Raw genomic sequence first — 14724 nt, 5'->3', positions numbered from 1 at the left:
CTCCAGCCTCCTAGTGCTCGCAACGTCTTCAGAAGTCTTACACAAGGCTCAAGAAAGAGAGCAAAGAAGGGATTTACAGATCTGTTAAGAGGCCAAGAAATCCACAAAACCAGCAGCTGGACAAGGCCCACGCAGCTGCTGCACAAGGGTATATAAATATGTGTCTGTGTATGGACTCTCATATATGGTGATTTAGAAAGGTTACATGGTATAACCTTTAAGCCTTCCCACATATTTGACAGGATGGATTATGTTATTTCTCCTGTATGGAGGGTTAGCGTTCACATAAGAAAATGTAATTCCAATATACTTGCAACTGAAAGAAAATATGACTGCAGAGTGCTACCCAAAATTCAAATTTAACAATAATCTCTAGCATAGCCGTAGAAAAAAAAAAAAAGGATGAAAGATTTTTTTTAAAATGTCAGAAATGCTAAGAGCTACTATTCCCATAAGAATGCTGGTTCATTTCAAAAAGTTATAAACTTATATGCCTACAAACAAGGCATTCACTAGTGCATTTCCAAGATTCCAGTTTTAAGATTTCTCTACACCTGGCCCACCCAGTTGCCATGCTGCTTATCTAAGAATTATTTCTGAGCAATCTGGGAAGTTAAAAAAAAAAAATTTAAAAAATCCAATACATCAGAAGTCACCAACAAAGTACGCCCTTCAAATACACCTGTGAATGCTGAAAAACTCCTGTTTAGGCTACTTTAATTTGTTCCTTTGGGAAGAATTCAAGAGCCATGAACACATTTACAGTGGAGGTGAAGTGAGGAAGTTCTTCCCTCAGAAAAGATTCTGAAGCCTGCTACAGGAGATTATAAAAATGAAAGGATTATTCAGGAAGGAAAGTAAGTGGAAGGATGTAAAAGGAAGGAATCAACTGCAGTTTAAACACAGTTTTTTCTAGGTGTTCACTGGTTTGTTTTACAGAACAGCCAGACATTTATCTAAAAAATACGCACACAACAGAACTGAAACCTCTGCAAAGCAGTAATTCAAAACTTAACACTCTAAGCACTTATGATGGTAAATATTCTATGTATGGATTCAAAACTTTAGCTACCAGAGAAGATATCCGGTTCTATATGCAAAGGTTCTCTCAACAAAGAAGTTACAAAAGTAATATTTTGCCAGTATTTTCCCCGTAAGACTTGCAGTTTTGAAAGTGTCAATATTAATTGTGATATATCTTCACGAGACAATATTTCAGTTCAAACCAATTTAACATATATAAAAATCTGACAAACTTAACCTGCTCTCCCGGAACAGGTTCCAAAGTCAATGGCATAACTACATTATCAAGAACTCATTCATATCCTTCTAACATAAGTAAGCATCTGAAATTACTATCTCTGCTTTATACAAAGATAGCAAAAAAACCCACTGAGACACTTACAGAAGCAAGACACCTAGTCCAAATATCAATCTATGGATTAAATAATTTCCACTTTCTCTGCTTTAACTTCTCTCGCTACACCTGTACTCTCCCCAGGAATATCCAGCTGCATCGGGTCTGAAGATAGCGATGCCCTTACCCTGATATTTGTGTGTGTTTGTGAAGATTAAGAGTGAGAAGTGGGCTGCGTGAAGAGTGAGGACAAACAGAAGAAATTAATTTCTTCAAGTCCCCGACAATTGTGTCTGTTAAAAGAATAGTAAAGGAATTCAGAAGTAGCTTTAGCACCAAGTACTTTTATTGCTTTTGAAATGTGACTAAGTTTTCAGTTTCTTAGAATGTCAGTTGACTCACCAAAACAGCAATGCTATTTTGCATGCCTTTAGTCAAACCTGTAATTAAATTGCTTTAAACAATATATCCTGTCAAACAGTTCTAAAATTATGTTACTATGAGAGGGAAAAAAACCTTAGACTAAACAGATGCAATGTGGCTCTGAAAAGTGATTACATAAAAATGTCACATTATTCATAAAAATCTAGATGACTACACTACAGACTTGGGGAAGGCCAACAGATATTTAAAACAGACATCGCAGGGTGATTCATCCACTAGCAATTAAATCAAACATTGTATTCCAAAAGAAGGTAGAACTGCATAATAATCAGGCAGAAAACTATCAAAGAATACCTCAACAAAAAGGTCTAAGCAAAACAAAAACAAGCAAGGAGACAAATGCAAATTCTAAACATCTTAAAAGAGGACAGGTGAACTGAAATGTCTGATTTTACAAACAATAGCAACCTCACAAAACTCAGTAAAACGACAGCCAGGGATCAGTGCAACATCTGATTAAAAGAGGGTAACAGAAGGGGTCATACAGATAAAGGATTTGTGTGATGCATTATAGAAAGCTTAGAGTCAAATAAACTATGAATGACAACCAACAAATGATAGTAAATGAATGATAGCCTGTCCCAAATCATTAGAGCACTAGGGCTATATTCCCAATATAAATGGGACAGTACAGAGATTTCCAAAAAAGAGAAACAGTAATTATGAGAGACTGCAGTTACTTTGTAGGTTGGATACGCATCAAGAAGGGAAATGATGCAGCAATTAATTCTTTAGCTATCATAAGCAACTGCTTCTTGGAGCAACTGGCCAGAGTAGTCACAAAAGGAAAAGCATCTCTTGATTCAGTCCACAGTACTTTCTTTAGAGAGGTAGCTGCTGAAAAATATTCTACAACAGGAACATCAATGCACTCAAATTCAAGTGCATTGTCTTGTAAACAAAAATCCTACAGCCAGGAAAAAAAAAAATCCACTACTATTTAATTTCAGCAAGGGGAGCTACATAACAACGAGCAGCATCTAAAAGGGCAGAAAGCAAGTATCATGAAAACTTCTAAAGATATTAAAAAAAGAACACTACATCACTGGAGACTTTAAAAAAAACACCCTGGAACAGTTCTATAAAGCAAAAAAGGCTATTTGAAGTAAAAAGCAAACTTCAGAATCAGAAAACATGTCCAAAAGGAGAAACAGTAAATACTTTATAAATATAGTTGAGGTTATTGCCATTGACATAAAATTGAGCAGCATCTTGCTGGAGGAATCAGTATTTTTTTCCAAACACATCAAAAACAGAGGAAACCCACCAGAAAGCTGATAAGGACGACAGATTATTGTCTTTTTGCTGTGGCCTGATCTTCCTAGAGTTTTCTTTTTGCATCTTAAGCTATCTCTGCAGCTACAGAGAACACTGGGGAAGTTCACACACAAGATTTTTTGTCTGTGGCGAAGAAAGCTTGAGGAGCTTCCTCAGGCTGAAGCAATTTTAAGAAAGAAACAGTAAAATTGACATTTTGGGGTCCTCACACTTTGTTATCATTTATCCAGGAGTTCTAAAGGTATTCAGATATTAAAAAGTCAGGCATTATACGGTATGTAAACTACTGTTGAAGTCAATTTTGTTTTTAAACATTCTAGGAGGATTCAAGACTGCAGATAAATCCATACCAAGCAGGTAATGCTTTTTATTGTAAATTTTCACTATCAGGCACATTAGGAATTCCTGTATCATACAGAAAGTCAAAACAGCATTTAGAGAGGAGTATCACGCTTGCCTGATCAAAATTCTTCAAATGAACAGGCAAGTAGATAAGGAATGATCTGCCTGAGAGAACATATGTGAGTTTCCTAACAACTTTTGAGAAAGTCTTCAGAAAGGTTCCTTAAAAAAAACATTCAATCATACACCCCTCCCAACCAACCTACCAACAAACAAAAAACCTTGAGCTGTTCTGGGATAAATCCCAGTCCTGGGTAACAAGTGATGTTTCCCCATCTACTTACTCTCACTGTTACTTGTACAAAAATATAAACATTAACATTCGATGATTTCTGTCCATGCTATCAAGAACGCTCCTGCAATCCTGCACAAACAGAAATAAGAGACTTGCTATTATGCATCATATATTCAGCAGGCTACTCAAAGTAGCTGCATGCTAGAGTGCAAGAACAAACTTGATCTCTTGTTTCTTGTTTTTCTCCCCGTGTTAGGTTTTGCCTAAAATCACTACCTCATCTCACTATTATTACAAAGATACTACAATAAAACATACAGCTCTTTCCAGAGTGTCTTTGCAAGTTTCCTTTGGAAGGCATATAAAGATATGAATGCCATGAATGATTCGCTAAAGGAGGAAAAGCTACCCAGACTCCTTCAGTACAAAAATTTCCAATGACCAGAACGTTAACAGCTTTTATCAATTTATCAACTGTTCAGCAGCGAGATTGCTACAAATCTCACAGCCTCTCACAAAGAAGCAACACTCACTCTGCATGCAGATGTGCCACATACCTAGTAATTACCCCATAATTCATGAATGAAATTATTTTACCACTAATGCCATGAGACCAGGTTGTGAAAATGAGCACTATGTAAAACATTAAGACAATTCTTCTAAACATTATTTTCCTGTGACAGTACTTAAAGAAGTGGTGAGGGCAAAGGATGCAATTTGACAATAACCTTAAGAAAACAGACATTTGCAATCTTAGAAAATTATTCACTGCTTCCTGGAGAACTGTAGTGACGAGTACCACTGCAATAAAGAGAGTCTAACTGTCTAAAGAGAGCAAGCTGCCAGCTGTGCTTGCAACCAAGTGCAGCTAAAAGACATGGATTAAAGGAGCACAAAGGGAAAAAAAATATACAGAAAAGCCTCCTCACGGTAACACTTTCTGGTTTTCCTCATTTTAGCATTTTCTCTCCTTCCTTCTTCGGTGTTTTCCACAGCAGCAGCCTTTGAGCTTTCAATGTACACATGTTTCTATCTCTATCAGTTACTCCCCACTTTTGTCCATTTCACACCCACAGGTACTTTCACACACCCCTCCCAACTGTAGGGCTGAAGCCAGCTTTGTTTAAGAGGAATTAAGCGATTACTTGGTGTCTTTTAAACGGCTGAAGCAAGTACTTCGACATACATTTTAGGCTTACTGTAATGAGGTAAGAACAAACTCTTCTGTCACTGTGCCAACAGCACTCCAAGTCTATGTTCACCAAGAACACTAAGTATAATCCCCCCCTTCATCTACAAGCTATAGATACAGAAAATAGAAAATGCAGTTTGTCATTTAGAGCATAAAAATAGCTTGGTACCCAAAACGTTACCTTGCCTGTGCTTTGTAAGATTGTAGTTCTTGTCCTCCATACCCTCTCCCTGCTGACAATATCTCTGGTTACATCCACTTCAGCATCAACAAAACTTCTCTGTTTAAGAGCAGTTATGTCATCATCTAGATCAGTTTTGATAGTGGATCTTTTCTTTGCCATGATTTTTGCTTTGATAGCAGCAATTTTTTCCACTGACATGGCTTCAGACAAGGACCTAAACGAGGACAAAGAAGAGACTGAGTAACTTGCAGAAACAATTCTTCTGAAAGAATTTGTGAATGAGAAACTTCATCCTGCTTAAAGATTATGGCTATGCTATAATTCATAAAATCATCACTTTACATATAGTGACTATTTCGGATTACAGCAGCTTGGCATTGCTGTTTTGGGCATGAGAATCAAACTTCTGACAAAAGACTCCATACCAGTATTAGCACACACACACAAAAAAAATCCCAACCATAACAAGCAGAAGTAAAGATCGCAAATGTAAAGCATCAGGACTAACACTTCCCTTTACAACATCTGAATTTCAGCTCCCCATTATTTTTAGTGGATTACAATTTTGTGTCTAGTCAATCAATTCCTGGCTGCTCTGAGACTTTCAAAGCATTAATCCAAATGTCAGCTGAGGTGCTGTCACATGGACTTGGCCACTTGGAAGATGTGTTACCTTTTCAGAGCATGTAGGCCAAACAAACAACATATGGTAATAACTTTGTCCACATTAATCTATGTTTGAGGTAACTCAGCTCAGTCCAAGAATGCAAGGTCTCTATCTGTTTGCTTTTAACTGTAAACACAGAATTGGGTTGCCAAACAGTGAGCCCTATTGTTTTGCAGGTGAGATGAAGAGAAACAGGGACTGAATTGCACAATCCTAACTACACATACCCAATTCAATTTAACTTTTTTTTTTTTTGAGGTTACATTGAAAAATTAATACAAGTCGTACTGGTTGCAAAGTATTCTCCTTTTACAGCTAAGCTATTGGAAAGGAAACTTTTTTGTGTAGCTGTTAAACAAACTAACAACAGTGACAAGCACAGAGTTCAAACTCACTGCCTGTAAATGTTATTTGCACTTCTTTGTATTCAAATGGGCAGTCTTACATTCAGCATTAAAAAAATAAAAGTTAGTAAATACAGAATACAAATTACAAATAATACTCAGTAATCCTCACTGCAGCACTGTCTCAACTCCAAAACAAAGTTGTGATACACTCAAGCTAGTATCCAAATTATTACTTTATACAGAACAATGTTTGTACTTTTTGATTCTTTGATCCTTAGACTTTCTTATTTTAAGTCAGGTATGACTATCAGATATTCAAAATATGTATTTTTCATGTGGTTAGGTGTAATTATGGATTCTATAAATGCCTCAACTCTGCTATACTAATTGTTGTAAGGCTGTTAAATTTAATCCCCGTAAAGGACAGACAAGCATTCACAGTACTGTTTGTGCACAAGAGAGAAATTTCTCAAGAATGCAGTTGGTCTATCAAGTGAAACTACTTATCTGCAAAATCCAATGCAGACAAAGCAGTACATTAATTCACACACATACACCTTAGCTGTAGAAAGCATGACTCTCATATTACATTCTGGGAGCTGACACACTAAAGAAATTAAGCAGCTATCTTTACTTTAAGACTTCTGAACTCAGGTATTTGGAAATTAACTACTACAGTCTGGTATCCTACCAAGCCCAAGATCCTTAGCATCAACAAGACCTTGAAAGAATTTCATTTCCTCTCTGCTTGGCTTTGGGAAGATATAGCGCAAGACTCAAAACCACCTGTCATTATTTGCAAAATTCTGGATGGATACAACAGAAGAGGCAAGGTGATGTGCAAGTTTTTAAGCACTTCAATGTTGATTACTACTTATGGCAATGACAGTACGTTAGCCTCTGGCAGCCTACTGCCTCTTGAGAGGCAAGAAGCTCACCTCGTAGGGAGTCAAACAGAGGTTGTGTTACCTTTGATCTGTTCTCACAATGTTTTCCTCCTTTTGCATGCAAGACATTCCTCAATACAAGATATTTTTCTTTGAAATAGATAATCAGCTTCCCCTTGCAGTTCTGCTCATTGTATTCAACTGCTTAAACATCACAGCAGAAAAAAGCAGAAATGGCAGACTTGGTGGGAGGAAGAGACAACTGAGTGAGTCTGAAGAGAAAGCAAAACTTATGCCATGACATCTGAACTTCCACTTAAGAACAGGAGTCTGACCAGGCATGAAGTTCTACGTCCTCAAGCATTACTGATGATAGCACCTAAGGGAGGGAGACTTCCACTGAGAGCTGTTGGACAGAAGTAAAGTGGCTGCCTGGAATAGCACAAGAATTGTTATCAGTCCTTTAATTAAGCATTATCCATAAGAAAAAGTACTCCTACCTGATCTGCTCTGTTTGCACGATGCCTTCTTTATGTCCTTCCAACCGAGCTGCCAACCGCTCCTTGTCAAGGCGCACACACTCTTCATCCTAGCAGTAAAAGTAATGTTTAATTGTAATGTTTAATTTTTTGTGTGTTCTCTTTAAACAAATAAATTCAACTACAATTAAAGCTATTCAGAAGTTTGGTTTTTTTACATTTGCAAGGAGAATCTTTATTTCCAATTATTTTCAAACCATGCACTAGCACTAATGTACAGCTATTGGAAATTTCCTCTCAAGAGCCAAAATATAATTAGAATAATGAAAAGGAAACTACCATTCCCTCAAAGAGCCTTGCTCAGACAACGGAGAACAATAGAGAAAAAAAAAAAATCATCCTCAGTTATAGCTAAGCACAAACAAAACCTAAGCACAAATCCAATTCTTGATTAAGGGAATTCCTGTATTTTGATAACTCTTCTTCTAAGAAGAAATCTAAAGCGTCAGTATTCTGAAAATATATACAGCCAGATTTATAACAACTCAGAGGAGACAACTGAATGAACATAGTTTTTAAACAAAACAAGAAAAAAAAAAATTCAAGGAAAAAACCCCAAGAAAAACAGTAAGTCAGTTTTTAAAACCAGGCAGAGTTAAGTAATACAACGTGCGTAATAACTATACACATTGCTTCTATTCAAGAGATACTTGTGAAAATATACTGTTAAATTAATAACCTAAGACACAGCTTCAGAAAATAGTAGTCACAAAGACAGTTTCATATACTGCTATAAAGAGACTAAAATAGCAGGTAAAACAAATAAGTATCCATTGATAGAGATAAGACTAGCATTTAAGTTATAATGCCGATGCATGGATGGCAAATAACAGCAACCAGACATTGAACAGCACTTTTATTCCAATCCCATACCTCTTAACAGACAGGTTATACTGTAATAGGCACTTACAGATATGTGGTCAAGCTTTACCCTTTCATACTACAACATACACCCAGCAACTAAAATTCCAAGTTTAAATCCAGGGCTTAAATTCTGACTTATTCCAGTTCACGTTCACACTAACAGAAGTACTGTGTGTACCCAGAGGATAGGTAGCCCAACCAAATTGCTACAAAAACAGATAAATACTGTAAATTTACCACCACCCCCAATTTGTATTGATGACAGTTACTGTCATTACCTCTATTCTTGGTTTCTTTGCTTCTGCTAATATTTCATCTGCTGCTCTTTTAACTACAAGAAAAAGAGGACATTAAAAAGGCAAGATTGTAATAGACTTCCATAAAATAAACCTCAAAGTTATTTTTTAGTTAAACTGTACCTTGAGTGGACCGTTGAAGACCAATTTCAAGTGGAGCACTTCTGTCTATACTTGATGAGGTTGCTGTAAATCAAACACAACATTTCATTTAAGTACAAGAGATCTGCAAAAGCATTTAAGTACAAAAGGAAGAAGGACAACAGATAAATTGCAACAACAGAAATTCTAACTACATATTAGGCAGCAAAGGCGGTCAAACACTGGAAATGGAGATATTCAGAACCTGACTGAATATGGAGTTAGATGAGGTTGCTCAGAGTCATTTGGCCCTTCTTTGAAAAGGGGACTAAACCAGATGACCTCCTGTGGTCCCTTACAACATAAATGAACCAGTGATTCTGTGATCTGTATTTACCACATAAAAGAAAACAGTCACAAAGTTAATTACTTTATAACCTGGAATCAAGATCTTCTAGTTTATCTACGTTTTGGAATAAAGACAACCTGCTGGTCCCTTTAAAATATATATAAAAATTGTTTATTTCTGTAACGTGAGCAGTAATCTCATATTCTAGTGTACCTAGAATTCTAAGACCACCTGCAAAACAGAGCAACTTACACAACTAACCCATTTTTATCTTTCTGTCCTGGTTTCAGCTGGGATAGAGTTAATTTTCTTCACAGAAGCTAGTATGGGGCTGTGTTTTGGATTTGTGATGAAAATAATGTTGATCATGTACTGATGTTTTCAGTTGTTGCTAAGCAGTCAAGGACTGTCCCGCTTTTCATGCTGGCCAGCCAGTGAGCAGGCTGGGAGTGCATGGGAAGCTGGGAGGAGACACAGCCAGGACAGTTGACCCAGGCTGGCCAGCGGGATATTCCAGACCATACGCCGTCATGCTCAGTATATAAGGCTTGGGGAAGAAGAAGGAAGGGAGGCAGACGCGTTCGGAGTGATGGTGTTTGTCTTCCCAAGTCATCGTTACACGTGATGGAGCCCTGCTTTCCTGGAGGTGGCTGAACTCCTGCCTGCCAGAGGGAAGTGGTGAATGAACTCCTTGGTTTGCTTTGCTTGCGTGTGCGGCTTTTGCTTTACCTATTAAACTGTCTTTATCTCAACCCACGAGTTTTCTCACTTTTACCCTTCCAATTCTCTCCCCTGACTCACTATGGGGGAGTAAGCAAGTGGCTGCGTGGTGCCTAGTTGTCGGCTGGGGTTAAACCATGACACCTTCTCTCAGAGAAATCTCTTTTCTCTGACTATTGTTAACAAAAATTTTAAGACAATGGCAAATCCGCCGGACTGACAAAGCAGTGATTTGATATATTTTACTATACACCCACTTCTTGTTATCCCCCAGACTTGTTGCATCAAGATCAATGCACTAAAAGTTTCCCACAGTGTAGAGAAGGAAAAAATAAAAACACTAAGCTTCCTAACACATAACTGTTAACCAAAGGATGTTAATAATAAAGTAGCTCACTTCTAAACATGCATGTAGGAATGCAGCTCCTATATAAGTGCCATAAAAATAAAGTTCAGAATGAAATTAAAAAATAGAAGAAATCCTAACTTCATTTTAGAAGTTTGAACATATTCAGTTAAGCTGCAAACTGACCACCATTAATGATCCTTCACCTCCCACCCCTCACTTGTCCCATAAATATGAAGCAGTAAAGCGCGCTATGTGCTTAAGTTAAAAGAAAGCAGCACTCACATGTTTCACCATTTAGGTATGCAAGCAAGTCTTTCCTATCGGGTCTTCTTACCACAGGAATGTTTTCAGTCTGAAAAGACAGCAGACTTGACATTAAACTGTTATTCCTCAGAAAGCCTCTTGCTGAAGATTTTTTAATTTTATTGAAAACTACCCATTCACAAAGACAGGAACACGTCCTGCCTCCCAAGAAAGCATAACTATCAAGCTTAAAAATACAACTATTTCCTAGAGGATGTTCAACTACACAAAATGAAACACATTGGCTGCTATAAAACTGAAAAAGAGGACAGCCTTTTTGCTCCTCCACTTCAAACTTGCAAATAAGATTAGGAACTAGCTTTAACACACAACTTCTCTGACAGGAATCAGTGTTGGTACACAGAAATAGAGTATTTCAATTTTGTTGTTCCAAGTATGTACAACACACAGCACCACTGTATCAGGTAACCATGTGGCACAGGGGAAGATGAAGTGTGGGCTCATAGAAAGCAGTCAAATGGAAATCAGAAGTACTTTATCCTTCATGGTTCCCCTACCTCTATTTGTAGAGCTTATCCAATAATTTCTTTAATTAAGATTGCCTACTTCTGAGTCACTCCGAAGCCATTCTGCTGTACTTTTCTCTGTTTTGTAGATGCTGGCAATCTCAGACACTAGATCATCTAAATTGGAATTGCACAACAGAGAACAGACAGCCAGAAGAACTTTTGAAATAATTAGTGATGGAGACAATTGTGACCATAGAATATCAAGAGAAATGTTGCCATTACTGTTAATATTTGGGTGGCAGACTCTTTTTGTAAACGCAGCCTGGTGGTTTGAAGGGTTCACCTGTTAAGTGAATTGTCAAGAAAAATATTCCACCTTGACAGGGACTGTCATTTGATCCCTATGTAGCAGTGTTCTTTTTTAAACACACACACATACTTTGTTGCTTATCTTTTTGCCTTTCCCCAGCCAAATTCATACACTTAACTGTTACTATTGTTTCCTGGAAACAACTATGCACATATTACTTACCACAAACAAGACAAAATAAAATTTTGTATTGTCTACTTACTGCAGCACGGCGAACATAAACAGGATGTGAAAGGTGCACATTATTGAGCAGGAACAAGATAGAATCCAAAGTGTAGTATTCCCTGGGTTGGCCCTCTTTCCCTGTCCTGTAAAATCATGAAACAAAGATTTTTAACATTTAACCCCTCCACCTCTGTCTCATGCACACAGTTTTTTAGCAAAGTTCTCTTATCTTCCCAGATGACAGTTCAAAAAGCAAGCAGTAATATTATCACGCTACTGCCAAGCTAATGAACTATCAATCGTGTTAACAAATACAAGTAAGGGATATATGTTCTTGCAGCCTCCTTACTGAACAATCTATAAAAACTGTCCAAAATAATGCAAATAAGAGCTGGATGGGTTGTAAAAATATATAAGAAGCAAGACTTGGGAAACTAAAAGGACACATTCTCCCACATCTCAAACATATTTATTCCAGTTATCAAAGGAACTGTCTACCTTATTTGGTAGAACTGTTAGCTAGAGGAACATATCTAAACAGCAAATGAAAAAAAAAAAAATAGTATTACATGCTCTTCAGGTGTAACGGGACAGAATTTTTCACCACTAGAGAAAGCACACTGAGGAACTGGGAATACATAAATTCCATGAAGTCTACAGAGCAAAAGGTTCAAAATGGTGCCGAAAGGTGAAATTAAGCAGTGACTAGAAACTAACTGCACACAAAACTAGCAAAACCAAAACAGACTACAAAAATCACAATGAACTGCCAGAACTACTGAAGCCAGACCACAGCCACACGACAGCATCAAGTTCAGTCTCTGCTTCGAAAGAGCTCTTTTTGAAAGTGATACCTTTTAAGTCTAAAAAGGAATCTGGTCAGTGTAACAATTTGAAACAAAACAATCCCTCAAAACAAGACCAAACAAAAAAACACATAGTTTCACCTTGGCTCCATGTGCATCAAACATAATCCCCTCTCACACACACATTCACCCCTTTAAGCTGTTAACAGAAGATTTTGTAGGGGAAGCAATGCCTGTCCCAGTTTCAAAACAAAACCTGCTCCCTAAATATTTCAACTGCTTTGAGAAATTACTTTTCCATCAGTTTCACAGCCCTCGGCGAAACCAGGAAACCAAAAAGACGAGCAATTCCTCTGCCCAGACCTGGGACCTGACAGACCCCAAGCAGGACAGGGCTCCTCCACACTGCCTAGTCTCCGTCCCCAATGAGCCACCTCACCTCAAAGCCTCAGGAAGATGGCCCACCAGAAAAGCAGGCCAAAACTGTAAAATTTAAGACTAGCACAGAATTTTGACCAAACCAGAGATTTCAGGAAGAAATACTTCCATTAAAACCCTTAGAAGGAGTTTTCTCTCCAACTACAGTGGCTTTCCTCATGGTTCACCAGACTCGAAACACTGCAGAAGTGCCAGCCTCACTAGAGGAAGGGAGAGGAAAGAAAAACCACTCAACAGTAACTTTCTTGAACCTGACAGAGCTACACAAAAATCTACTAATTCTAACAGCAGTGTCAGTCTGTTTCCTCTATACTGTGGATATAATGCCACTACTGCTTCCCCTGCAGTGACTTTTCTGAAATTATCTAGGCTGAAAGTGTCCAATAACCTGTTTGGAACTCATTACTAGCAGTAAGGTTGAAAACATCACTTTCATAATGATGCCCAAGAAAACCAATACATGAATAACATGCAGAGAAAAGCGATTCAAAATACCAGGAGAACAGTAGAATAAAGGATCCTTCTATCACTGCTGCTTCCTTCTGAAAACTTAGTCTGCATGGGGCGGGGATGTGCATGTAGGTTTTGCTGCTGAAGAGGAGAGGGGAGAGACATAGTATCTTTCAACTGCTAAGAAGCAAAACATTGGCTTCACAATTACAGCCAACAGAACTGGACTCCTCGGCAAGAAATTGTTTGAATATTTTACTGTTTCATTGCTATCTTTGATAAGGTGGTATCTAAAGACATTCAGAGCACTGGTAGAAACAAAAGCTTCCTCTACATGGACTTGGCTCTGAAGTCTGTGTCACATGGTACAGTTCTCACTTCATTTTAAAATGAACATTTTAGATCATCTCACTTCAGAATAACTCATTATTTCTTTGAGGTGTGCCATATCCACTGAACATGTTCTATAAAGTCCAGCTGGTCATCTATTCAAGTTTTTAGCAATACTTAGCAATAAAATGGCATAATTTAGAAAACCAATACTGAGCAGTTATCTATTAATTTGAAAATACAGTATTACGAAGCCACAGGCATTGCCAAAGCTCAGCAAGACATAGCCAGCACTTCATCACTTAAGTCACACGCAGAAGAAATCCCCATGCTCATTATGGTTCAAAGAGGATGTTGTCTTAGGAGGACAAGATACTGCAAATTAAAGGGAAAGCATCAGATGGACAAGCAGTTGTACACAAGGAGAAAATCTAAGTCTAAACTGACATTTCACCATCAGTTTGTGTTCGTTGCAGATTTTCCAGACAGAAAGAATCTGTTCAATAAACAGAGAACTAAAAGCAAACTGATCTGATGGTCGCTTACTTTGTTCAATTTACAAACATCCAAAGCAGCAAAAGAAATTAATTCTCTTATTTCCCATATTTAGTAATGGCATCAATTACTTCAGAAAAAAAATTAAAACCTTAAGATTCAGCCCTCAAAAAGTCCAGTACTTATATTTTTGCTTTAATGGTTATTAAGAGTTGCATCTCTTAAAAAAATAAAACTCCAGCTTAAAAAAAAAAAAGGAGAAAATGTATACAATAATGCAAGACAGAAAGTTTCACCTGCTTGTTTTTAACACCAGAAATTTACTTCCAGCTCATCCATCCACCCTCAACCTGTGGGCACCAGGAGTTTATTCATTTTTAACTGCTTTGTTTCCTCTTTCATGTTTCAAAGCATGAATTTTTATAGAGGTACTAAAGGTCTGTGTCTCATCCACAAAAGCAACCAATAATCTTTAAAAATTACAAGACTAGGCATGCAGAGTATCACACAAACTACAATACCCATGACCAGCTGCTCGCTGTTTAAGAACTTCTCAGCTGTGCATACAAGCCCCTCTGCTGGGTAAACAAAGCAAATTTCTCTGTTAGATTGAGGCCTTCTTTCAGTTTTGAAAGAGATTCTGTAACCACTCTTCAGGGGCCACAAATCAGCCATTAGATCAAGACACGCAAAACACAACCTTAGA

The 14724-nt window shown here is 37.6% G+C and overlaps 1 protein-coding gene across 1 annotated transcript in view; it reads right to left on the bottom strand.

Annotated features, from left to right (window-relative positions):
• Nucleotides 1-14724, bottom strand: part of CDC73 (cell division cycle 73) — a gene marked incomplete at its 5' end in the record, with an annotated part of 104056 nt that overhangs the window by 87605 nt on the left and 1727 nt on the right. Inside the window, 6 exons of the mRNA XM_082002872.1 lie at nt 5090-5306; nt 7494-7582; nt 8675-8727; nt 8816-8878; nt 10474-10543; nt 11537-11642. Of these exons, the coding sequence (XP_081858998.1) occupies nt 5090-5306; nt 7494-7582; nt 8675-8727; nt 8816-8878; nt 10474-10543; nt 11537-11642 (598 nt within the window). The remainder of the gene's footprint in view (nt 1-5089; nt 5307-7493; nt 7583-8674; nt 8728-8815; nt 8879-10473; nt 10544-11536; nt 11643-14724) is intronic.

Source organism: Phaethon aethereus (assembly GCF_964289735.1).
Source record: "Phaethon aethereus genome assembly, chromosome: 8".
Taxonomy (NCBI): domain Eukaryota; kingdom Metazoa; phylum Chordata; class Aves; order Phaethontiformes; family Phaethontidae; genus Phaethon; species Phaethon aethereus.
This window is presented reverse-complemented; position numbering and strand designations above follow the sequence as displayed.